Raw genomic sequence first — 24,592 nt, forward strand, 5'->3', positions numbered from 1 at the left:
GCCACCCGTCCCCGCACCCGTCCCGTCGGCGGGGCCAGGCCGAGCGGTGCGCAGGCGCCCCCGCGCGGCGCCGGCGAGGGAGGGGCGCGGCCGGCCGGCCTGTGCGCGCCCCGTGGGGCGGGCGCCGGGACACCGCGTCCGCCGCGGTCCCTGGGAGTGTGGGCAGGGCTGCAGGGGCTTCCGCGAGCTCGGCCTCGCCCACCTCGGGAGGAAAAGCAGGGGAGGCCCCGGCGCCCGCCGGCCCAGGCGGTGGAGTGCAGAGCACGCCGCGCCGTCCGGTCGCCGCGCCGGCCAGCTTCGGGCGGCGGTGCCCTCCCTGCCGGGCGCACGCGACCGTCGAGCGGGAGCCTCGCGGCGGTTTCCAGCGCCCAGCCCCGGGGAATGCGGCGCCCCCCGGCCTCTGGCGCCCCTCGGTGTCTTGGCTGGGCCTCCTCGCTCGTCTGCTCCGTGGCCTCGACGCTCCCGGGCCCCCCGATGGCGGCGAAGTGGTTCAAGGAGTTCCCGCTGACTCTGAAGACCGCGTCGGAGCGCGCCAGGCCCGGGGGCGCCGGTGGCAAGCCGCGCAAGAACTCGGAGACCGGCGGCGCGGCGCCCACCCCGGGAAAGGGCCGCAAGAACTCGGCGGCCGAGCTGGGAGGCAGCAGGGCGGCCAGCGGCCCCCCCAAGGACAGCCGGCTGTCCAGGGACAGCCTGCAGGGTCTGATCCAGGCCGCGGCAGGCAAAGGCCGTAAGAACTCCCGGGTCACCGCCGCCGCTACGGCCACCACCACCGAGGAGGAGCCCCATCGGGCTGCGGTGGCCAAGAGCACGGGCTGCAGCACCTATATCAGTAGGCTCATCAAGGTGGACACGCAGGAGAAGAATGGTAAGAGTGGCTACCCGGGCGGCGGCAGCACCAGCGGCTCCGGCAGCTCTTCTTCTTCCGCGTCCTCTTCCCCATCCTCCCTGGGCCCCGAGCTGGACAAAGGCAAGATAATGAAACAGCATGACATGGTAAGAATACAGCGTCTTTACCCAGCTCTCAGCGCGGGGCTGTGGTGGTTCACGGGAACCCACTGAACCCCAATAGTCTTTATGCGTAAGAGAAGTTGAAGATGTTTTCTAAGGTCCTCCCCTGCGTAAGTTCTGCCTCCCACCTTCAGAAATCATTAGACTTAGTTTCTCTTGGAAAAATTCTCACGCAGACTTGGAAACCTTGACAGCAAGGTTTGCTGTGGTTGGTTTGGGTTAGTGGTTCAGAAGAGCCCTGGCAGGGAAGGGAAAGAAATTGGCCCTTTTATGGGTGTGATGTAGTTTGGTTCTTGTTTTCAAGTTTAATGTCAAAGGGTCTACCAAGCTAGACTTCTGTCTGGCTTACACCTCTTGAGCTTGTAGAGCAGCAGTAGCCTATAAGTTGTGAAGTGTGGATTTCCCATCTTCCAGCCTTTCAGAATTTCAGCACTGCCAAGTGACAAGCCTTCCATTCATTCTGTGGATATTTGCTGTGTTGTAGCCATATAGAGTAAGGGCCGTGGACACTAAGGGGGCACAGTCCCTAACAAGGAAATGCCCTTAAGGAAGTTACAGATCAGGAGAAAAGAAGGTGTTTCCTGCATCTGGCTTCTGGGTACTGTCCAGTGTGGGAAAGGGGAGGGGAGGGGTAGATCTGTGAACCTACTCTCCATCCTTGCAGGGCGAAGCTGGATTTTCTCTCCTGTGAGAAACTGGGGGGAGAGAAGAGCTCCCACCCAGATTTTAGACTTCAGCCCGAGCAATACCTTCCTGGTGAGGGACTGCGTTAAACAATCTCTTTAAACAAGCTGCCTACCTAGACAGTCATGAACTTGTGGCACATGTGTGATGGCATATATTGGGCACCTCTGCTCATTCCTCCATTCAGGCATTTACAGAGATGTCCAGTGTGCCTCTCCTGTGCCAGGCACTGAGCAGAGCCATGGAAAGCATCTCATATATAACTGGGTGGCATGCCCCACTGTTGGACAAGAGCCTCACAGCACCTTAGAGCCCTGGACTGTGAGTGTCACAGCCTGACTTCCTTGCAGTATCTAAGCTATAGCACACACAGCATCAAGCAGAGTGGGATGGTGTGTGTGGTAATCACACCCTCAATTGTGGGTATCACTTTTGGGTGGCCGAAGTTTCTTCAGCTATCTTCTCCAAGGGGGAGGAATCATCTAGTCTGTTCCTCTCTCTTCACTTCCCCTTCACTGTCTGGATTCTTTCCTCTGGCTCCCGTAGTGGGAGCTTTCTAGGGAACATTCTGCCAGACTGTGGAGCAGGGCTCTGGCTTCCTGTCTGAGGAGGGTTGCTCCCTGCTGATACTGTCACCCAGCCACTACAGAGCAAGACAGCATACCGTGCTTCTCCAGGCACCCTGTGGTTTTGGAATGATAGATGCTCGTGCACACAAATAACATCAAATTTCTATCTGTCTATAGCCACTGGCTCACTATCCCTGTGGCTTATGGGACCCAGAATTCTCTCATATTATTCAGTGCTAAACTATGAAGCCTGTCTCTTTGGAGCTTGTAAAAATTCCTTGAAGCCAGGAGGCAGGTCTTGGGTTTATTTTGACTCAGCTCAGTGCTGTGGGTAGCTGGTTCTCTAGACTGTATTGCTTAGCTGAGAGGAGCTGGATTCAGGGCTGTCAGTACATCATAGATCAGTTCTTCTTACCAATTGAAGCCACAGACACCTGCCACTTCCCATTGCCCACCCTGCCATCCTCTAATGCACAAGCAAGAGTTTAGGTAAATTGTCACAAATCAAGTTAAAAAAAAAAAGAAGAAAAAGATATCTGACAGAGATACATGATCAAGTATAAAAACTGTCTGGACTAATGAGATTTCAGTAGCCATTTCAGTGCTGTTGCCGTTTTCATGTCTGAGAATCCTTAGCAACTGTCCTTTCTTATTGGACAGGTCATCATTTTAGAAGATTATGCTGACCCATATGATGCCAAACGTACAAAAGGTCAAAGGGATGCAGAGAGAATGGGTGAAAATGATGGCTACATGGAGCCCTACGATGCACAGCAAATGATAACAGGTTTGTTACTGGGCTCTGCTTAATGAGGGAGAAATAGCAGTCTCATTTTGAGTGTTAGAGAATTGTAACCAGGGTTGGGCATGGTGGCACATTCCCTTCATACTAGGAGGCAGAGGCAGGAGGATCTTTGTGAGTTCAAGGCCAGCCTGGTCTACATAGTGAGTGAGTTTCAGGACAGCCAGGGCTATGTAGAGAGACCCAGACTCAGGAAAAAAGAAAGAAAGAGAGAGAGAGAAAGAACAAACTAGAGAGGTAGAAAGCCAGAGAGAGGGGGAGAGAGAGACAGAGATTGAGATTGATTTGGAGAAGAGAGCAATTTAAGCAGGTCTTGCTGACTGGAAGAAACAGAAATTAGATCCAAATCATAAAGGGAAATTTCCTAAATGTCTTTTAGTGTCTTTCAGAATTTTAAGAATTTGAAGGGTTTTGTTTTTCTAACTTTGTACAAAATAGCATTTGAGAATCTGCCTTCTAAAATATTTTCTTACGTTTTACTTTACTTGGGTGTACACGTGAACTGGGTGAGGGTGGAGGTCAAGAGACAACATGGGGAGGCAGTTCTCTCCTTCTACCTTGTAGGCCCCAGAGAGCAAAATCCAGTTGTCACGTCGGGCTCCGTGGCAGCTGCCTTTATACCCACTGAGCTGTCTCACTGGCCTCCTGGTCTTCAGTTTTTAAGATTGATGGTAGACATTTCTTGGCCACATTCAAAAGCATTCGCACCCATAATGGGAGTCATAAGTCAGTACAAGCATATACTTAAGGGATCCAATTAGTAAACATTTGCAGATGTAATATAATTCTTTGTATTGTGGTAGATTTATCTCAAGTTCTCCAACATTGAAACAAAACAATTAATTACTAGGGACTAATTAATTACCAATCACTGTCAACCATTCCAGGCAAATCACACAACACTGAACTAATCCTGTCACTTTTCAAGTCTGAGCCATTTTCATCTGTAGGCTAAGCAAACCTTCTTGTCAGGTTTGGCGGCAGGCCTTCTCATTTCACTCAGCTCTTACGAGTTGGTGTAAGCAATTCTCAAGCAAAACATCAAACCTGTTGTTCAGATTTATTTGATAATTTTAAACACCCATAATGAAAAGTGTGGCTGCTGAATGCTGGCTGCTTAATGCATGCGTTAAGACTTTAATATAATGGAAGCACACTGGTGCAAGTCCAACCCTCCAGAGGCCGGCAGAGAGTAGCTGTCACACCCTGGAAGGCCAAGACAGGCTCAGAATCATCTAAGCAGAGCGACAGGAAAGCTCCGCTCTGTTTCCTGTTTCCCTGCTCACAGAGATAAGGCACCACTCCGAGGAGGGTGTGCCCTGGCCAGGCTGTGACCCTGCGGGTCACTGGACTGTGGCCCCTATGAAATCTGTGAATGAAAGGAAGTGAAAACGAAATTAGTCACTTTTACAGAATATCAGCCATTTAAAAGGATTGACTTTTACATATAGCCAAGGAAAAGTGTTTTCTTTATTTTTATCCTTTTACTTTTAATTTATTTTTAGAATTTTATACGTAAGTACAGTGCATTATGGTCACACCCAGCCCTCCCCATAACTCCTCCTGTGTCTCCACCTCACCCTCTCAAATATGTGGCCTCTTCTATTATATATATAGTAAGTGACATATGTGTATAACTGTATAAGTAGGGTATACATAAAGTCCACTTAGTGTTGCCTGTGTGCATATGGGTGCAGGGCTGACCCTGGGATGTGGAACTGACTCCCCCTTTCAGCAGCCGTGGATTTTGTGGGGATGGGATTGGCTCCTCCCCATCCATGCGGGTGAGGGTTCATGAAGGCAGCATCACTGCCAGGCTGTCCTCCTGGTCCTGCGACCCTTCAGTCTTTCCTCCCTTTCTTCCACAGTGCTCCCTGAGCTCGGGTGTGACTGCTGCGTGTAGATGTCTCTCTGGGGTATGAGTACTCCACAGTCACCTGTTCTTTGTGTTAACCAGTGGTGGTTCTCTGTAGCACCCTATGTCCAGTGCAAAGAGTCCCTTCTGTAATGGGGCATGGTGGCTCAGGCCTTTAATCCCAGCACTTGGAAGGTAGAAGGAGATGGATCTCTGAATTCTAGGAGAGCCTGGTGTACAGAGTGAGTTCCAGAACAGCCAAGACTACACAGAGAAACCCTGTGTTGAAATCCAGCACCCCCACCAAAAAGAAAAAAAAAGTAGCTTCTTTGAAGGGGCTGAGAAGTGGCCAAGAGTGTAGCTGCCTTTCCAGTGCTGCCTCGCCTCCCCTTGCTCTGTGCTCAGGGTTGAACCCAGGATGTTGAGAGTAATGAACTAGCATTTTGCAACTGAACTGCATCCCTAGCTCCACTTTCTTTGTTTAATCACCACAAAGCTCTGGAAAGGGATTGTAACCATTTTCCTGTTGTTACTAGGTGAAATACAAGCTTGTAGGACCTCAGGGTTGTCCCACTTGCAATACTTTATTTATTTGGTGGGTGGGTCCGGTGCCTGGCATAGCCCATGTGTGGAAATCAGAGGGCAACCTGTAGGTTTAGCTCTCTCCTTCTACCACATGGGTTCTGTTAACTGAACACCAGGTCAATTGGAAGCATGCTCCTGCCACGCCGCCTTGACACACAAACACGCCTTTTTTTTTTTTTAAGAGACACGATCTGCTCACTATAGTTTTTAAACATTTATGTTTGTTTGTTTGTTTGTTTGTTTGTTTGTTTGTTTGTTTTTCCAGACTTGGTTTCTTTGTGTAACCCTGGCTGTCCTGGAACTCACTCTATAGACCAGGCTGGTCTTGAATTCAGAGATCCACCAGCCTCTGCCTCCTGAGTGCTGGCATTAAAGATGTGCACCACTCTACTTAGCAAGGTCGGTTCACTATGTGGCCTTGAATTTAAAGCAGTTCTTGTTCATAGGCCCCAAAGTTCTGGGGTCACAGGCATGAGCCTCTGTGCCTGCTGTCTGAGTTGTTTGTTTTTGTTCATTTGTTTTGAGAGGGTCTTGCTATATAGCGACGCTGCCCTTGAACTCAGTGCTGTCTGCCTTTCTCAGCCTCCCAAGTGCTGAGATTGCAGCCTGTGAGATTACAGTGTCTCACCTGACTTCACAAGAGTTTTTCAGAGACAGATGAAGAAGTTGAATCGATATCTGCCACTCCAAATGAAGTGCTGTGCCACAAAGCCCTGAATGACCTACTTAAAATGATGTCTGCAAAGGCATTGTAAACTTGACCCAAAGCTATGCTGTTTAGATTCCTATCATCTGCCAAAGTAAAAATTCAGCTTGAAGTAGCAGCATGTAGCTGTAACTCTGAGACTGGAGAGCCTGAGACAGGAGAATTGAATTCAGGGCCAGCCTTGGCTACACAAGTCCTTATCCCTCCACCCACCTACCAAAGACGTTTAAAGTGTCCAATAGGAGGTAAATAGAATAAGCTGTGTGTGATGGTACATACTTTTAATTCCAGCACTTAAGACACAGAGCCAAGAGTGCAGGGAATCATATGAAAGAAAGCAGAGTTAGTATGACCTGGAGAGGACAGGAGCTCCACAAGGAACAAATATATCAGGGAACAGGGGTCTTTTATGAGACTGTTTCTCCAGCCAAGGACCATGTGTGGATATAACCTAGAACCCCTGCTCGGATGTAGCCCATGGTAGCTCAGTATCCAAGCTGGTTCCCTAGTAAGGGGAACAGGGGCTATTTCGGACATGAACTCAATGGTGGCTCTTTGACCTCCCCCCCCCCCCCCCGGGGGGGCAGCTCTGGTAGGCCACAGAGGAGGACATTGCAGCCAGTCCTGAAGATACCTGATAAGCCAGGTCAGATGGAAGGGGAGGAAGTCCTCCCCTATCAGTGGACTTGGAAAGGGCCAGGGAGGAGATGAGGGAGGGGGGATGGAATTGGGAGGGAATGAAGGAGGGGGCTATGGCTGGGATACAAAGTAAATAACCTGTGATTAATATAAAAAATAAAATGTATTTAAAAAAAGACACAGAGCCAGGCTGATCTCTGTGAGTTCAAGGCCAGCCTGGTCTACAAAGCAAGTTCTGGGTTAGCCAGAGCCATTATGAGACGCTGTCTCAAAAAGATAGATAGATAAATAAATAAATAAATAATGTTTAATACTTGAGTGTTTATTGAGTTCTTTGCCTTTTTTTAAATAGTATGGATAAATCAAACTAAAAATAAAAGATTAATTTATTCAATGCCAAGTTAGTTCAAAATTTTTAATAATGTAAATTACTAACCTTCAACAAATTTTTAATAATCTAAATTACTAACTTTCAACAAAGTGTGGTGGTGCAAGCCTATAATCCCAGCACTCAGAAGGCAAAGCATGATGATTAGGGTTAAGTTAAAGGCCACCCTGTATTACATTCAGAGTTCTGGTCCAGACAGTGAAACCCTGTCTCAAAAGAAAGATAAACAAGTTTAAAATTACTCATTTTAAATTTAAATCACTAATTTTTAAAATTAGTAATCTAAGAATACCGTACTTTTCTCTTAGCAAAACAAACTTTGTGTTAGTTTAGCTTAACATTTCTTCTTTTAAAATACATACCACACACTGTATGCATGTGAGTGTGTGCATGCATCACAGAGACCAGGCCTCACGCTGGCTAACCTGAGCTCATTATGTAGACCAGTCTGGCCCTGCCCGCCCAGAAATCCTTTTGTCTCTGCCTCCTGAGTGCTGGGATGAAAGGCCCAGTTTAACTTTTCACTTTTTAAGATTTGGTTTACTCTGTGTGTGCTAGCTTGTCAAGTCCAAGGGTCAGAAATTTCCCATCTTTCCGGTTTGTGTATTTATGTGGTGATAGGAATCTAGCCAGGGTTTCAGACCATAATAGATAAATGCTCTATACCTCTGTGCTGTATCCCTAATCTCAGAAATATGCCATAAATCCTAAGAAATACTGGGGGTTTTGGTTTATTTGTTTTTTCTTTTGAGAGGATGTGGAAATGGTGCTGGTGAGATGAGTTAACTGTGGAGGGCTAGTACCCGTGCACTAGCCTCTGCGCTTCAGCTTTCAACCTGTGAAGTGGGAACAACATGTGCTTTAACAGTGTCTTGGAGCTTCATATTTGGCTCAATGAGAGAACACTGCCCTAGCATGCAGAAACATGCATGGGTTCAATTCTCAACTTTGAAAAAAAATCAGTATTTTGGGCACATAGGATGTTGTCCGTGTTGTTACTTTCGTAATATCCAACAAGTAGTTCTCAGCATTTACTATGAGCGAGGCTCAGTGCTGACTGTGCAAGTGCAGGAAACAGGATCTAGGAGTTCCCTGCAGTGTCAGACAGGAGAAAACATACTCAGCACCAGTGAAAAAGAAAATACATCAATGAAAAATGTAATAACTAGCCAGGTGTGGTAGCTTGCATTTATAATCTCAGTTCTTGGGAGGCTGAGACAGGAGGATCACTGGGCACAATGTGAGTTCCATGTCAGCCTGACCTAAATACATAGCAAGATCTTGTCAAAACAGAGGTGCTGGGGAGTGTGTATGTGGAGCTGGAGCTCAGTGGTTAAGAGCGCTCATAGCTTTTGCAGCTCCCCACAAGTACATCGACCAGTGCACAGCCATTTATGAGTCCAGCCACAGGGGACCAACACCTTCCTGCCTCTGCTGCCACACACACACACACACACACACACACACACACACACACAAATAAATATAAATGTGGGGTTGGAGAGATGGCTCAGTGGTTAAGAGCACTGGCTGCTCTTCCCGAGGACCCAGGTTCAATTCACAGCACTCCGCATGGCAGCTCACAACTGCCTGTAACTCCAATTCCAAGGGATCTGACAACTTTATACTAATGCATATAAAATAAAAAAAATTTTTAAATCTTTTAAAAAGTAAAATAAATATAAACATTTTAAAAGAAAGGAAGAAAAGGTGGGAGAGAAATGTGGTAAGCCCTTCTGAAAACTTTTAACCTTCAGAACTTAAAAATTTTCAAACAAATTCTCCTTGGGATTTATCTAAAGAATTGTTAATAAAAATACACAGCGAAGCCCAGGATGTATGGTTAGCATAAACCTGCCTCTTTTCTGCTAAATTACAAGAGTATCTCCTCTGAGCATCTGATACATGTATTGTCTGTAATTTAGCAGTGTGCCTTTTAGCCACATCATTGAAACATCCACACCAGGCAGGTCTTCAGGAGTTTCTCAGACAGCCACCAGTTAGCACGAGGATTCTTCCCAAAGTAGGCATTACACTGCCACTCTTCAAGGGCTTTGAAGTGCCAAACTTGCCAACTAACCTTGCCAAATGCTCCAACACCAGTGGAAAGGCAGGGACTGTTAAACAGTCAAGGAAACCTAGGTCGAGAAGAATGAAATAAGTTGTCCAGATCCCTCTGCTGAAAGGAGAGATAGCAGGGCATCCGGCAGCCTGCGCCTTTGACTGTTGAACTCTCATCAAAGATTGTTTTTAAATTTTTGTTTTGCCTCCAAGTGGTTTTATTGGTTTGCTTAACTAGTCAGATCTGGTTAAATGTGTACATCTGCGTGTTAAAAACTATTGTAGAAAAAAACCCATGAACTCTTGGCTTTTTCTTGTTGCTGGAGATTGGAAGGGCCTCCCACCTGCCCAGAGGCCCTTCCACTGAACTGCACCCCAACACAGTCTTGAATCTGTCTCTCCTTGGTAAATGTAGGGGTGTTGAACCGCATCTGCCTCTGTTGAGTGTCTTGAGCTAGCAGACAGGAAAACGCTAACCAGATTAGAAGTTTGAACATTGGTGGGAGACCTAAGTAAGCCGACTGTGCAACGGCCCTGTTCTGATCCAAGAGGAAAACAGAGCTTCGGGAGGCTGCATGTTTAGTGATTTTGGAAACATGAAAGGGATTGGGGCAAGATACACTATTTAGAATCTTAATTAAAATATCACAACTGGGCACAGTGGTGCACACCTGTAATCCCAGCACTCAGGGAGGCAGAGGCAAGGACACTGTGAGTCCAGGACAGCCAAGGCTACACAGAGAAACCCTGTCTCGGAAAAAAAGACTTAATGTGTGTTGGGGAGATGTCTCAGTGATTTAGAGCACTTGCTGCTGTTCATGAGGACTCGGGTTTGGTCCCTACCACCCACGTGGAACTCAAGGCGTCTGTAACTTATTCATCCAGAGGAGCTGCTGCCCTCTTCTGGCCACCACAGGCACTGCACACTCGTGGTGAGCAGACATGTATATGCAGACAAAACACTCATACACATAAAATACAAATAAATCTAATTTTTTAAATGAAAGTTGCAGGAAATATTTTTTATAAAGTTACATACAAAGTAAGATATGGTAGGAGATTACTACCATAGCTCAGTGTCTTGCAGGGCAGAGGCCTAATAACCGTCAGTGTATAACAGATTCTGTGTACACCAGGGCTCCTGGGAGGTTCTGGGCATGGCACTGAAGTACATGCTCAGCAAACATCGCCACCTTGACTGTTGAGAGAGAATCTTATTCTTAAAGAGAACTCTGGATAATATAGAGTTAATTGCAGTTAAATTTGTTGTCAGGTATGGTAGTACACTCCTGTAATCCCAGTCTCTGGGAAGCTGAGGCAGGAGGATTGGTGCATCTTAGATGTCAGCCTGGACCACAGAGCAAGACTTTGTAAAAACAAATTTGTTAATAGTTCATTAAGAAAGGTGTTGGCCTTCTGCCATGTGTTGGATGTAAATGGCTTAATTAGGTGTGATGAGAACTAAAGGGTGAAAAGGGAAAATTTCCAGCCCTTGTTAGGCTTGTCCCAGTCACTTGCAATTTTCCCTGGTTTGGGGCACCCTGGGTCTGGAGAGCCTGCACATGAGTGTTTATCTGCTGTCCAACCACAGCACCCGTGTTGTCTGCCACAGTAAATGGCCTCTATCGGCAGCCAGGGTGTAGCTTCCTCTTGCCATTTCCTCCTTCTCAGGCTCATTTCCTCTTGGAGCTAGCTCTGCACGTCAGGGGCTATTCTTCCTCCAGGAAGGGTCGGCTTGCAGCCCTATGATTGTTTCTGTTTCTATGGCGCCTCAGGTTGGGGACAGCCAGGTGTTGGAATGGCTGGAAGGTTAATGCCCTGGAAGGGGGAGGTGTCTAGCCTCTTTTCCGCCCAATTAAATATTGTTTCAAAAGATGTTTTGCCAATATCTGCAATCCTGGGCCATGCAAGGAAGGGGCATTTTCAGCTGCGAGCTTTCCAGGTGGCTCCTGGTCCCTTTCAAATGGAGGTACACTGCAAAGAAATACTGAGCACAGATGTAAAACTCCAGAAACCAATCACTGCCCTCGTTCGAATGCAAGTCTATTGAAATTTCCTGGTGAGAAGGACCCCTACCCTAAAGATGGGCTCAGGGACTCCACCCTAAGGATAGACTCAGGCGTCTTCCTCATTTGGGTCATACAGCTCACTTGGAGCAGAATTGAAACCAGGACTTTTTTCTCGTTGTTATTGTATGTATGCTAGCATTGCCTGCATCTGTGTACGCACCATGTGTGCCTGAGGCGTCCAGAGGAAGGTGTTAGAACTGGAGTTGCAAAGGCTTGTGAGCCTCCGTATGGGTGCCGGGAAGCAGACTGGGGCTTCTGAAGAATAGCAAGTGCTCTTAGCCTCTGCGAGGTCTTTCCAGTCCGAAGCCTGCATCTCGGGAAGGACTTTCTATACGGAGCATAATACGTGCTGACTAGAAACCTGAAAACCCTGAACCTATCCTCTGGGTTCTTTTGTGTGCCCTGCTTCCTTTTTCTTAACTCTTGCGAAAGGACCGTTTATTTCTTTAAATGCCAGCCTTATCTCAGCTGAACCATGAACAGATCATGTTTTTCTTTCTTGTTTTTCATAGCTACATCTAGAGTAGGCCATGAAGAAAAAACTGTGGGGTTGGAAGTCAAGAAGCTAGGACAAAAGACAGAGCTCTGGCTTCAAACTACCTGGGCACCTGACCTGGGGTAAGGGGAGCAGGGGCAGCCCTGCCAGCTACATTCACAGCACCATGCTGTGATGTGTCCTTCTGTGTGGGCATGGGAGACTAGCTCCAGGGAGTGAGAGGAGGTGACTAAGAGATATCCTCAAGTTTAGCTGCTCATCAGAATACCCCAGTAGTATGTACAGACTAGATCCCCCAGCGAGGTCAGGTCCTGTGGAGGTAAGGCGTACCTAGGTGAATGCGTGCTACAGTTTGCCCAGGTGATTCCAGTGAGCATAGACTTGTATGGAACTGGAGGCAGAGGTGGTTGCTGACAGATCCAAAACCTCACCATAGAAATAAGTCACACCTCCACTCCTACACACAAACACTTTGAGACAAGGTTCTTATCATATAGCCTTTACTGGTCTAGAACTCACTATGTCAACCATGTTGGCCCAGAACACACAGATATCAGCCTGTCTCTGCCTCCTAAGTGCTGAGATTTCAGGCATACATAACCATGCCTGGCTGAGGTTCACCCTCTTCAATGTAGTGGTGGTCTTTGAATAACTTTCTCCATTTGTTATCTTTTTTTGGTTACAGAACTCTTACTGAGTCAGTAGCTCTCTGGGGAACATTACTTTCTCTGTTTGTTTTAATTTGTAGAAAGTCCTTCCAGGCTCATTCCCACAGCATTGCAGTCTTCTGATCCTCTGCTTGTTCCACCATTCCTTCCCAGCCTTCCTTGCTTCTGCCGGCCACCCTTGCCTAGAATTCTGCCTTGGGCTCTCTGTCCTTTCAATCTGCTGTCCCCTTCTCTAGAAGTTGCTTTTATTCTCACAGTATTAATAGCCATCCAGGGCAAGAATCTCCTTGACATATACTTACAGAGCTGCACTGTCTTCTGCCTGGACAGCCACCCACCTGTCCCATCCCATCATTCCACAGCTGCGTGTACTGCCAACATAAGCAAGGCATAGTGCTCCCTGCCCCAGCCATCTCTGCCACATTGGAAACATGTATGTCAAAAACAAGGTCCACATGGTAAAAGTGCAAGGCAGGTGGTGAGTTCTGGGGGCCAGCAGAGGATCAGGTGGGAGGAGAAGCTTCTCTCCAGAGGAGTTAGGTTACAATGGAGTAGACATTCCACAGATGCTAATAGACAGAAAAGTTAATACACAGGATCTTCATTTGGTTAGGACAACCTGGTAAGGCCCCTAGGCCCAGACTTGTCAGTCAGCACACACTGCTGACTCCCTCCTCTGCTGGCTAGCTGTTTAACTGATAATTGGCTGGCTTAGAGGGAGGGTTTATCTGTACACCCAATGTATCGACTTAGGCCAGATCGTTCTCACTTCCACCATCCTACACTGATACTAGAGTTACCATCAAGTGACTCACAGATATAATTGTTATTGCTTGTCTTTACGATTTTTAAATGGCCATCAGTGCTGGCACACACACTTAATCCCAGCACTCAGAAGACAGAGGCAGGTGGATCTCTATGAGTTTGAAGCCAGCCTGGTCTACAAAGCAAGTTTCAGGACAGATAGGGCTGTTATGGAGAGGAACCACAGATCTTTCAATGGTTTTGCACTGTATGCAGCACAATCCAAACTTCAAGCCTCTTAAAAGAAACCTCACTTCCAAATGAGTTACACACACCTGGATACATCCAGCACTTGGGAAGCTGAGGCAGGGGAGTCCAGAAGCTCAAGGCCATTTTTCTCTACATAACAATTTCCAGGCCAGCATGGGCTGCATGACACTCTGTCTTTGAAAGAACAACAAAGATGGGGCTGGAGAGCTGGCTCAGTGATAAGAAACTTACTGTTTTGGCAGAGGACCAAAGTTTGGTTCCCACAACCAGGTCTGTTGGCTCAGAACTGTCTCTGGGGGATTGGGTGCCCTCTTCTGGTTTCTGCAGAAATGCATACACATAATTAAAAATAAATAAATCTTGAAATCTTTTATTAAAAAAAAATATATGACAGGGCTGGAGAGATGGCTCAGCAGCTAAGAGTACCTTGCTGTTCTTTCCAAGGTTCTGATTTCAATTCCCAGCATCCACATGGTAGCTCATGATTCAATGCCCTCTTGGCTGTGCAGGCATACATTCAGAAAAAGCATTTACATACATACAGACAGACAGACAAATCTGTTTTAAAAGCAGCACAACAACAACACTAACAAGCATCCCACACTTGCTTCTCTGGGCTTTTCCCGTCCTCGACTGAGATCTCCTACCGTCTTCCTTCGCTCTGGAATTCTGCCTCTGAAACTTTGCAGAAAACAGGCAGGCACTCTTGTGATTCCTGCCTCCCTATCTTCACTCAAGCATCGTTCTCCACTGGAAATGACCTTGTCCATCAGAGGCAGCTCACCTTCCATTTTTCTTCCACTTGGAGTCCATCCAAGCACGGTGTCAAAGAGTAAGGCTTCCAGCTTCCTGCCTGCCAGTGCAGGCCTCACCACATACTGGTCTGGGTCATTTCCTTAAGTGCTTTGTGCTTCAGTTCTCTTTAACATGGGGGACACAGAAGTATTTATCTCACACAGTGGCTGTGAGCACTACAACACCTAGAATAGCGCTTGCTGCTGGGGTGAGGCTCAAAGATTATTTTGTTTTCTGCCATACACCTTTTATTTGGATTCATCCTTCAGTAATTAGCCCAAGTATGCTTTGTGAATGTGTCTACCTCCCACTGCTCTGAACTGTGTCTGTATCTTAAGAATTGTGATGGTGGCGCATGCCTTTAGTCTCTAAACTCAGCCAGGCAGATCAGTGAGTTGAAGGGCTGGCCTGTTCTACATGGTGAATTTCGGGCTGGGGCCTGAAATTGTTTTAACATAGTGAGACCCTGTTAAACACAAACCCACCAGGTGTGGTGGCACATGCCTGTAATCCCAGCATTCAGGAGGCAGAGGCAGGCAGGTCTCTGTGAGTTCGAGGCCAGCCTGGTCTACAAAGAGAATCCAGGACAGCCAGGGCTACAAAGAGAAACCCTGTCTGAAAAAACAAAAACAAACAAACAAAAAAACAAAAACAGAAACCTGACTAACGCAAATAGCTTTCCTAGTGTGTCTGAGCACTGTTTTCAATACAATACACGGCTGATTTTCCTCAAAATACTTTAATCTGGGCTTCCTAACAAGAAGTATTACAAGAACTGAAGGTAAACTTCACTCAGGGAAGGCACTACAGTGCTACCCAGAGGCTACTTCTCCACTACCCTAGAAGAGACCCTGGAGGCCTCCTGCCCTGAGTGTCATCCTCAGGCTTGGCTCATTTGGTTGTTCAAGAGGTGTTTTCTTCTTAAACCTGTCTTTTGGAATTGACATACAGCAACTGCAAAGACTACCTGGAAACAGTGTGATGCTTCAGTTCCTGTACTGGTTGTGCAGTAGCCATGAAAGTTCTGAGTCTTCCTTTTTGCTTCCGCATCATGGCCGGAGAGTAGAAAAACCCAGGCCAGAGCAGTTTTGGAACATTTGCTGCCTCAGCGAAGGGTAACTGGATTTACCCATGGGCTTCATGACACCTGTCCATGTCCATTTGAGGTGCTCTGTGTGACCTGTATGCCTGACTTTCAGAAATCAGACGCCGTGGCTCCAAAGACCCCCTGGTGAAAGCCCTGCAGCTGCTGGATGGCCCATGTGAGCCAGGGGACACCATGAAGGCAGAGGCCACAGCCAAGAGACGCAGCTCCAAGGACCTTCTGGGGAAGCCGCCGCAGCTCTATGACACCCCATACGAGCCCTCAGAGGCCAGCCAGTGGGTGGCAGACAGCAGGCTGCCAGAGGAGGATGACCGGCCTGCTGCTGAGTATGAGCAGCCCTGGGAATGGAAGAGGGAGCAGATCGCACGAGCCCTGTCAGGTGAAGGCCTTGTCATGCTAATACTTCTTACTTTTCAGAGCTGGTACACAGCAGTGCTACAAGCTCACTGGGCACAGTGTGGCTTTCAGTGTAAGTGTGTGGCGAATGATGGTCAAGTGGGCGCAGCAAACGTGTCCGTCACCCAGTTTGAGTTCACTCTGTTGAAGTGATGAGAAAGCCAGAGCAGAGTCCTGGTTCCTGGGAGCTAAGGAAGGTGAGGAGGAAAGGAGAGGCTGGTTCCATGTCTGGCCCGGAGGAGCAGCAACTCTGATAGCCATAGCAGAGGCTACTGAGAGTGACACATCTTTCATAGTCAACAGATGACTTCAGATGCTATGTCAAGTCCATTTTCTTTATGTTCCTCATTCTACAAGTCTTTTATTTTTAGGTTGTCTGGCTTGGTGACAGGCACCTTTCCCCCCTGAGCCATCTTGACATCCCCAAGTCTCTTTTTTAACAGGGCATTTGAGGTAGAGAAATGAGAATCTAGCTATGGACAAGGCATGGATTGTGTCTGTAATCCCAGGATTTGGAAGACAGGAAGATCAGGACTTCAAGGCTACTCTCAGCCACTCAATCCTCTGTGTGACAAAAAAGACAACCAGGCAGATATTGTGCCCTTGTTTCCATTTTCGTGCTTATTCCCCATCACTGAAGCTATTGAACTCAAAACAGCTCTTCTCATTCTTGGCCTCACTTACTCTTTAAGTTTGTTAGATGCTCATTGTGAAATAGGCCTAGGGTCACTGTGCATGCAAATAGAGTGAAACCAGATTGGTTTTGTTGTTATTGGTTTCCTTATTTTGTTGTTGGGTTTTGTTTTTGTTTTGTTGTTTCTCTGTGTAGTCCTATCTGTCCTGGAACTCACTCTGTAGACCAGGCTGGCCTGGAACTCAGAGATCCACCTGCCTCTGCCTCCCAAGTACTGGGATTAAACCACTACCCAGCTTGGTTTTCTTTTGTTGTTTTTGTTTGTTTTGATACAGGATCTCATTATGTAGCCCAGGCTAGCCTCAAACTTGCAATTTCTTGCCTCAGTTTCCTTAGTAAGGGTATTAGAAGCATAAGCTACAATTCCCAGCTACAAATTGATTCCTTTAGAAAGATATTCCAAAGTAAAACCTAGATTAAAGATAGAGTTACATCTTTAAATGTGGACCTTTTGTTGAGGGGCCAGGGAAGGTATTTCTCATTTAATTAGTGCGGGCTAGCCTTAAGCTCCTGGACTCAGCCTCACAGGCAGCTGGGATACAGGCACAAACCACCACGTCCTGCTTGTGTGAGGGTTTTTAAGTTATTTAAGAGAACGTAGACCAACAGGCTTTTAAAAGAAAAATTGAATGGGGTGAGGTGCGCCAGAGAGATGGCTTTGTGGTTAAGGGCGCTTACTAGTCTTGCAGGAGACCTGGTTCAGTTCCCAGCACCCATGTGGAGGCTCAACCGTTTGTAACAGCTACTCCCAAGACATAGTTTTTCCATTTGGCCTTCTCACAGAATTTGTTTTGTTTTTTCAAAGGTATCTTTTCCCCTTTACAGTAAATCTAATTGAAAGTAGGGAGAGTGTGCTGGTTGGTGGTGCATGCCTGTAATTCCAGCACTTCCTACACAGCAGAGGAGGATGGGAAGCTCCAGGCCACTGTAGGATGTATAAGAGCTAAAAGAGTCTAAAAAGAAAAAAAACAAAAAAAAAAAAAAAAAAAAAAAAAAAAAGAAAGCCAATACAAAATGCCTCTGTGTGGTTTCTCCTCTGCCCATCCTGGGGCCTCAGCAGTTTTAAGGTTCTGTTCTTTTTCTGAGTGCTTTTTCTTTCTGCTTTATTGGTTTCACTGTGAACATTATCACTGATGTTATAGAGAGAGGCCCCCAAATTTCATTACATGTATATATGTATGTTTAGTCTTTTGAAAAAATATTCTCTGAGAATTTCATACTGGATATTTTTATTATATTCTTTACTGTCCTCCAACTGCTCTCAGATCTTACCTCCTCCCTGCCCACACAACTTCTTTCTGACAAAAGGAAAGGAAAGAAAAGAGCCTCTAAAAAACAGAGTCCAGACCTTTAATCCTAGCACACCAGAGGCAGCAGCAGATGGATCTCTGTGAGCTCGAGACTAGCCTGGTCTCCAGAGCGAGTTCCAGGACAACTAGGACTACACAGAGAAGCCCTTTCTTGATAAAACAAACAAACAAAATCCAAGAAACGCAGAGTCCTATTCTTGTTGGCCAGCTGCTCCTGCGCTGACATGGCTGAAGTGTGGGTGAGGGAAACTGATCTCCCTGTGCTCACGTCCCTCCTCCGTGCTGGGAGTGGCTTGAGCTTGTGTTTGCCATGAGTTCATGAGTGTCTGGTCTGCTGTGTCTGCAGATGCTGACTCATCGAAATCATGTACTACATGTGGCTCTTACAGCCTTCCTGCCCAGATCCCTGAGCCTTGAGGGAAGCGTGTGATTCAGACACCTCCTTCAGGGCTGAGTGTTCCAGAGCCACATTCTAAATTTATGTTTAGTCTTTTAAAAAACTTACTTTAAGTGTTTTTAGACTAACGTCCATGCTGAAACACAGGTCTCCTTTTCTGTTCCCAGACTGTTTATTCTGATGAGTTATTTCAAGGAAAGTGGGGGTACAGGGATGCTGGCCACCTAGTCAGATGTCTGCGATAGCAGAGCGCAGCTGTGTAGGGGCGCTGCTCCACACTGCACTTTCCTTTGCAGCAGCATGAGATTTTCTCTTTGAGGGCTACGTGGCGGGCATCAGTGGTCTCGGGGTTAAGTGATGTCTTCCTTCCAGTCCAGTTTGAAGGAACTGATCGACTTCAAGGCAAAGAAGAGGCAGGGAGACAGTACCACTGGCAGAAGACCTTAAAACCAACCCTTTCAGATCATGGTGATGGGGAGAAGGTGGACCCAGGCCTGGCCCTGGAAAAGCAGCCGTGAGTCTCCCTCACTGATTGTGTTAGCCTGCGTGGAGTCCCCTGCATTCCACACGATCCCTCCCATTTATGAATTCTTATCTGAGCCGAGCTTCTAGACACAGTGTGTTTGTTCAGGGTGAGGAGCCTGTGTCTCGGGAGCTTCTTAAAGCTTCCTTCCATGCAGAAGGGAAGCTTGCTTTGTTTATGAACGATTGGTTTATTATTATTTAATGAGTGTTTGCCTGCATGTATGTATGTGAACCATGTGCATGCCTCTGATACCCAAAGAGGCCAGGAAACAGTGTTGGATCCCTGGAGCTGGTGTTGTGTGAGCCACCACACCGGTGCTAGGAATTGGACCCAGGTCCTCTGCAGGACCGGCACCTTCTCTTAACCACTGAGCCGTCCCTCCAGGAACAATATCACCCCCTTGATTTGGCCTTATCTGCTTGAAAGGCTTCGTGAGCCAGTCTGCACCATGTCTATTCCTAATGTGAAGCAGGATCTGTTGAGGCTGGAGCATCTTCCAGCAAGTCCTTACAAACCATGCCGTAGCAGGGTGGTGCTCAATCTGGATTTGCACTGTGACACTCATGGCACTGTTTGTTTGTTTGTTTCCCCTCTACCCCTGTTCAGTTGGTATCATGGCACCATTTCCCGAGCTGAGGCTGAGAGCCGACTCCAGCCCTGCAAAGAAGCTGGTTACCTGGTCCGAAACAGTGAATCAGGGAACAGTAGGTACTCCATTGCACTGAAGTAAGTGTCTGCATCCCGTGGGGTAGATGGGCAGTCAGAACAGGTATAATATGAAGGTGGTTGGGGTAGGCTGGGATGTGGGAATTGACAGAAAACAAAAGGCACTTGCTTGGCCACAAGTGGTGAAAGCCTGTGATCAGAATGTAGAAACTGACACTAGATAAAGACTGTATCTGTCTCAGTCGTTGTGATCCTGTTCTCATTATCATTGTACACTAGTCAGTTTCAATCTTACATTACTAGATCTAAGGCCTCCTGGGAGAGAAATAATTCTTGATAAAATAAAAAAAAGAAAAGAAAAGAAAAGCATCAGGGCTGGAAAGATGACTTTGCAGTTAAGAGCACTTCCAGAGGACCTGGGTTCAATTCCAAGCACCTATGTGGCAGCTTACAATTGTCACCCCAGCACCAGGAGATTCAGTGCCCTCTTCTGGCCTCTGTGGGCACCAAGCATACACATGGTGCTCAAGTATTTATGCAGGTAAAACACCTGGAATGGTGTAAATAATTATTTTTTTTTCTTTTTAGTTAATATTTAGTTAACATTTTGTTAACTCTGTGTCCGAGCTGTATCCCGCTCCCTCATTCCCTCCCCAACCCCACTTTCCCTCCCTGGTCTCTTCCCTGCCCCTTTCCACGTCCACTGATAGGGGGTCCTCCCCTTTCATTTGACCCTGTTTTATCAGGTATCTTTAAGGCTAAGAACAGTGTCTAGGGTTGGGGCTACAGCTCAGTGGTAGAGTACTTGTCCAGCACATACAAGCCAAAGGCTTGTCCCCAGAAGTGCAAAAATAAAAGTTAATAAAGCTAATAAAAATGTAAAAGAGTGCAATTTATTCTCCTCTGTGTTTTTAAAAGATTTTTTTATTTATGTTAAATTTATGAGTATTTGCTTTCATGTACATATATGTACCACGTGCATGATTGGTGCCCATGGAGGCCAGAAGAGGGCATCAGATCCCCTGGAACTGGAGTTACAGATAGTTATGAGCCTCCATGTGGGTGCTGCAAGATCAGTGAGTGCTCTTAACCACTAAGCCATATCTCCAGAACTGCACCCCCCTTTTTTCTTTTTTTCCTTTTTTGAGACAGGGTTTCTCTGTGTAGCCCTGGCTGTCCTGGAACTCACTTTGTAAACCAGGCTGGCCTTGAACACATTGAGATCCTCCTGCCTCTGCCTCCTGAGCACTGGGATTAAAAGTGTGTGCCACCATGCCCCGCATTCCTTTTCTTCTTGAGACAGAGTCTCGATGTGTAGCCCTGGTTGATACAGAATTTGTGAATCTCCCTGCCTCTTCTCCCTAGTAAGAGGACTGCAGGCATGTGAACACACCCAGCCTCAGTCATTTTTCCTTTATGCCCTAGTAAGTACGAGGGACCTTAATGAATATCGAGTCTTTGACTGTCAGAACACCAGCTACATTTGATACTAGTGTCTTCTGAAGAGAAGGAAATGCTGAGTCACCTGTTGCTCACTCTGCCTTATTGTGCACAGAAAACTCACTTTTGCCCAGTGGGTTTGGCAGTGTGTCTCATGGAAATTCTCTTCGCTCTGTGAATTCAGCGGTGCTATGTTGGAGGATCATTGTCAGGAACCCTAACAGTACTTCCTTCCTCAGGAAGCTGAGCCCCTGCAGCTGAAACAATCAGACTGGAAGGGACAGAAATGGGGGAGGGGCATAAGAGCAGTGTGGCTCAGAAAATGGGATAGGCCGCACAGACAATGCTAGGAACAGCCACTGTGCTCCTGAAAGCAGCGCTTGGGATCAAATCTTGGGGCTCTCGGTGCCAGCTGTCTTTGTCTGCAGCCAGGCCTGGTCTTTCCTCGTGGTGAGGCGCACACTTACTGTTGTCATTATTATTAACATTCCTTTTGGAAAAAGTAAAGGAGAAAAAACCTCGACTGTCTTTTCAGCAGCGGGTTGGGGACTGACTGTGACCTGCACAGAGGTGGCAGCAGGCGTAGGCTTGCACACCAGGCCTACTATTTGGGCAGTAGAAAAGGTTTATTTGGCATTTCCCCTTCAGTCCTGACTGCTGATGTGTAATAAGGGTAGATAAGTTGGGTGCTGTGTGCATTTAGGCTTAGAGACTTCCGAACACCCAGCAGTGTGCTGAGTTCTCGCCTATATATGTACAATGCAGGAAGGAAGAGGACCCGTTTACCCAATGGGAATCTGGCTGGATGGATGCTAGCTCACTCATTCGTGTCTTCTTGTTTTATTCTTCCAGGACTAGTCAAGGGTGTGTCCACATCATAGTGGCTCAGACAAAAGACAACAGATACACTCTGAATCAGACCAGTGCTGTGTTTGATAACATCCCTGAAGTGGTACACTATTATTCCAGCTCGAAGTTGCCTTTCAAAGGGGCAGAACACATGACCCTACTCCACCCTGTGCACAAGCCTCATTAAGGTCCAGACAGCAAGAGCCCCGGCACCTGAAAGGGCATCAGCACCCACCATCGTCACGTGGAAAGGACTCTTCTGCTGTAGATCAGGAGTCAGGTGCTTAGAAGTCAAACAATCTGTGGCCTTAGCTCCAGGGCACGTGGTTCTGATCTGTTTTCCCTCTCCCTGCCAGGTAGCTCTGCTGTATGAAACGCTTGCCCGTTACCTTCTCTCTTGGAGTAGTAGTTCTGTTTGGGGTGGGACCCTTAGGAAAGGCAGGTCAAGAGCTCAGGAACTCTGAACTTGTGCCGGGGTGCCTGGCCTCTGGACCACATAGGCTGGAAGATCTTGCAGCATGAGCTGCTCATGGGGAAGTGGATGGACAGTGGGAAATGGGAACAATGGACAGGAAAGCTGCCTTTCTCTGTGTCCTGCCACAGCTGTGGCCTTCACACAGCATCTACAACCTGAGAGCTACACTACAGGGCTGTTTGGTTGTTGGCCTTCCTGAGACTGGTATTTGCTTTCTTGCTTTCTCTCATTTTTTCAGAGTCAGTACTACGAGCAAAAACTGGAGGATCCCAGATTAAAGTGTTACTGCCATAATCAAGCAATGGCATCCCTTATATGATTCTGATTATTACCAAGTGTACTCCAAAGATTTGGTTTCTGATTTTTGAAAAAACTTTACAGAGTTCAACGACTGTTTTGTTGTTGGATAATTACACAGCACTTCAGACATCTTTTTTTTTTTTCTCTCTTTGTGCATTTTAATTGCAGGAAATCATCTTTAGGTTTTTTTGTTAAAATTAGATTTGCTTTGTATTTTTAGCAAATTAATATTTACAACAAAATTGGGATCCAGTTGTATGAACTGGAAATATTCCCCCTTATGTACAGAACAAACCAATGTTGTATCTTACAGAAGCACTTTGAAAGACACTGAGGCGCTCTGTACTGCTCTAATGTGATATGTCATTGTCTGTTTATGCTTGTGATCTGTCTGTTGTGGGCAATCTCATGGGAGTGGCATGCCATGGGTAGACATGATAGGTGACGGGCTGAACCAGAACTGGATGAACGTTTCTTGCTCAGGTTTGTAAACTGGGTCTCAAGACTGTTCCCAAGACAATTCACTGACCAAGCTCGGGTGAAAAGTGAGTACTTGTCACTTCTTTCAGATGCACAAGAAATATTAACCTGGCCAGACTTCTTAGGAGAACACAGCTTCATACTCAGCTTCGTCACTGCCTGATGGACACCTGGGCAGACTTTTCTTCTGTTTCAGTGAGGATCTTAGCGAAAGGGTTGTGGGATATTTTGCTTTTAAACGTTGAAAGGGACTTTTTCTCAGTGGAGCAGTGCTCTTCACAGAGGCTGCTCTCACAGTACTGATGGTTGTTTTGGCCCCCGTGTGTGTAGTACAGGGCATTTCGTGTTAAAACTTTCAGTAGCCACAGTTCCAATCCCATCCAGCAAACTTTTATTATCATTTAGTACCTTCTATATGTGCATTGTTTGCTGTGTTAAACCTGTTTCTAGGTCATTATTCTAGCCATGGAGCCTTATTTTTGGCTTAGCCTTCCTTACTCTTCAAAGGAATGCTTTGAGAATTAATGCTAAGAGAATTATAAACGCTTCTGTGTGGCAGGATCTGGGCCCACACCCAGCGACTCTGATGAACGCAGGCCTGGCATATCATTGTCACCCAGGCTTCTCCGTGTGCCCAGTGTGTTCCCTCTATATTTGCTTTACATGACTGAAAATGGAGGAAACAGTTTATATACAGTCTAGTCTTCATGGTAGGGGGGTGGGGGCTATAAAAAGGAAAAGTGTCATACATTAGTGGAAGGAGCATGTTAAAGCTGCTGTTTTCTTCCTAAGTTGTGACACAGGGGACAGAAGCCAGGGAGCTCACAGCTGGGAGGTGGCATATGGTGCCCTATGTTCTAAAACAACAGGTCCCAGCAGGAAGTCCTAACCATCACTGGTCAGCCTGGGCCAGCTGAGCGCGAGCTCTGAGGCTTGTCCTCCTAGCTCCAGATATTTGGGGTCTTTGTCATTTTCTCCTGATAAACATATTTTTCTGTTATCTTCATTCCTTTGAATTGATTCTGTCTCCCAGAAAAAAAAAATTTTTTTTCTAGAAAAATTGTCTTTTGGTGAACCCTCAAGATGCCTTGAACATCTGTAGCATTTATAGAGCTGTCCTTTTGTTCTTTAGAAACACTTCTTTTTAAAAACTGCTCTGTTCCAGGTTACTGACTTAGACAGGAACCACTGAGAATGGAGGGCACCTGTAAGTGGCAGAGGCAAGAATTCAAAACTAGCTTGGGCAACAGAGTGAGAGTGTCTCCAAAAAGAAAACAGAAAGGCAAATGATTTCTCTATTTTCTGTGGTAGCATAGCAGTTTCTATCAGGATATGTTTTAACAACTTCTTCTGGTGGCACAGGCCAGCAGGATATGCTGAGCGGGCAGGGATGGGAGGATCCTGAGTTTGAGCTTCCTCCTAGGTTCCACCTTAGGAGTAGAGAGACATGGCTCAGAGGTTGAAAAGACTTGCTGCTCTTCAGTTCCCAGCACCCACATGCAGCCCAGTTCCAGGGCCTCTGCTGCCCTCTTCTGGCCTATAAGGGCCCCGACATGCACATGGTTCACACATCTATATACAAACATTCATGCACATAAACTCTTTTCTTAAACAT

At 46.7% G+C, this 24,592-nt stretch overlaps 1 protein-coding gene across 2 annotated transcripts; it reads left to right on the top strand.

Moving 5' to 3' along the window:
* The first annotated feature begins 234 nt into the window (after positions 1-234).
* On the top strand, positions 235-24,566 carry She (Src homology 2 domain containing E). Of its 2 annotated transcripts, none has more exons than XM_055621030.1 (6): positions 235-993; positions 2,922-3,048; positions 15,539-15,823; positions 18,614-18,755; positions 19,374-19,493; positions 21,726-24,566. In XM_055621030.1, the coding sequence occupies exons 1-6, from the start codon at positions 382-384 to the stop codon at positions 21,907-21,909; spliced, it is 1,470 nt and encodes a 489-aa protein (XP_055477005.1). In that variant the 5' UTR covers positions 235-381; the 3' UTR covers positions 21,910-24,566. The 2 variants fall into 2 exon arrangements, with proteins under 2 accessions (XP_055477005.1, XP_055477013.1); XM_055621038.1 differs by having other exon boundaries at positions 19,374-19,475.
* Positions 24,567-24,592: the final 26 nt, after the last annotated feature.

This window comes from Psammomys obesus, unplaced genomic scaffold, assembly GCF_907164565.1.
Source record: "Psammomys obesus unplaced genomic scaffold, mPsaObe1.curated_primary_1811, whole genome shotgun sequence".
In the NCBI taxonomy this organism is placed as follows: Eukaryota; Metazoa; Chordata; class Mammalia; order Rodentia; family Muridae; genus Psammomys; species Psammomys obesus.

What these genes read in the sequence shown, in the direction of transcription:
- She (XM_055621030.1), top strand. Translation starts at nt 382, where the DNA reads ATGCGGCGCCCCCCGGCCTCTGGCGCCCCTCGGTGTCTTGGCTGGGCC. An exon ending in TGCACAGCAAATGATAACAG is followed by an intron (nt 3,049 to 15,538) that starts GTTTGTTACTGG and finishes CCTGACTTTCAG; the next exon opens with AAATCAGACGCCGTGGCTCC. An exon ending in GATCGCACGAGCCCTGTCAG is followed by an intron (nt 15,824 to 18,613) that starts GTGAAGGCCTTG and finishes TCTTCCTTCCAG; the next exon opens with TCCAGTTTGAAGGAACTGAT.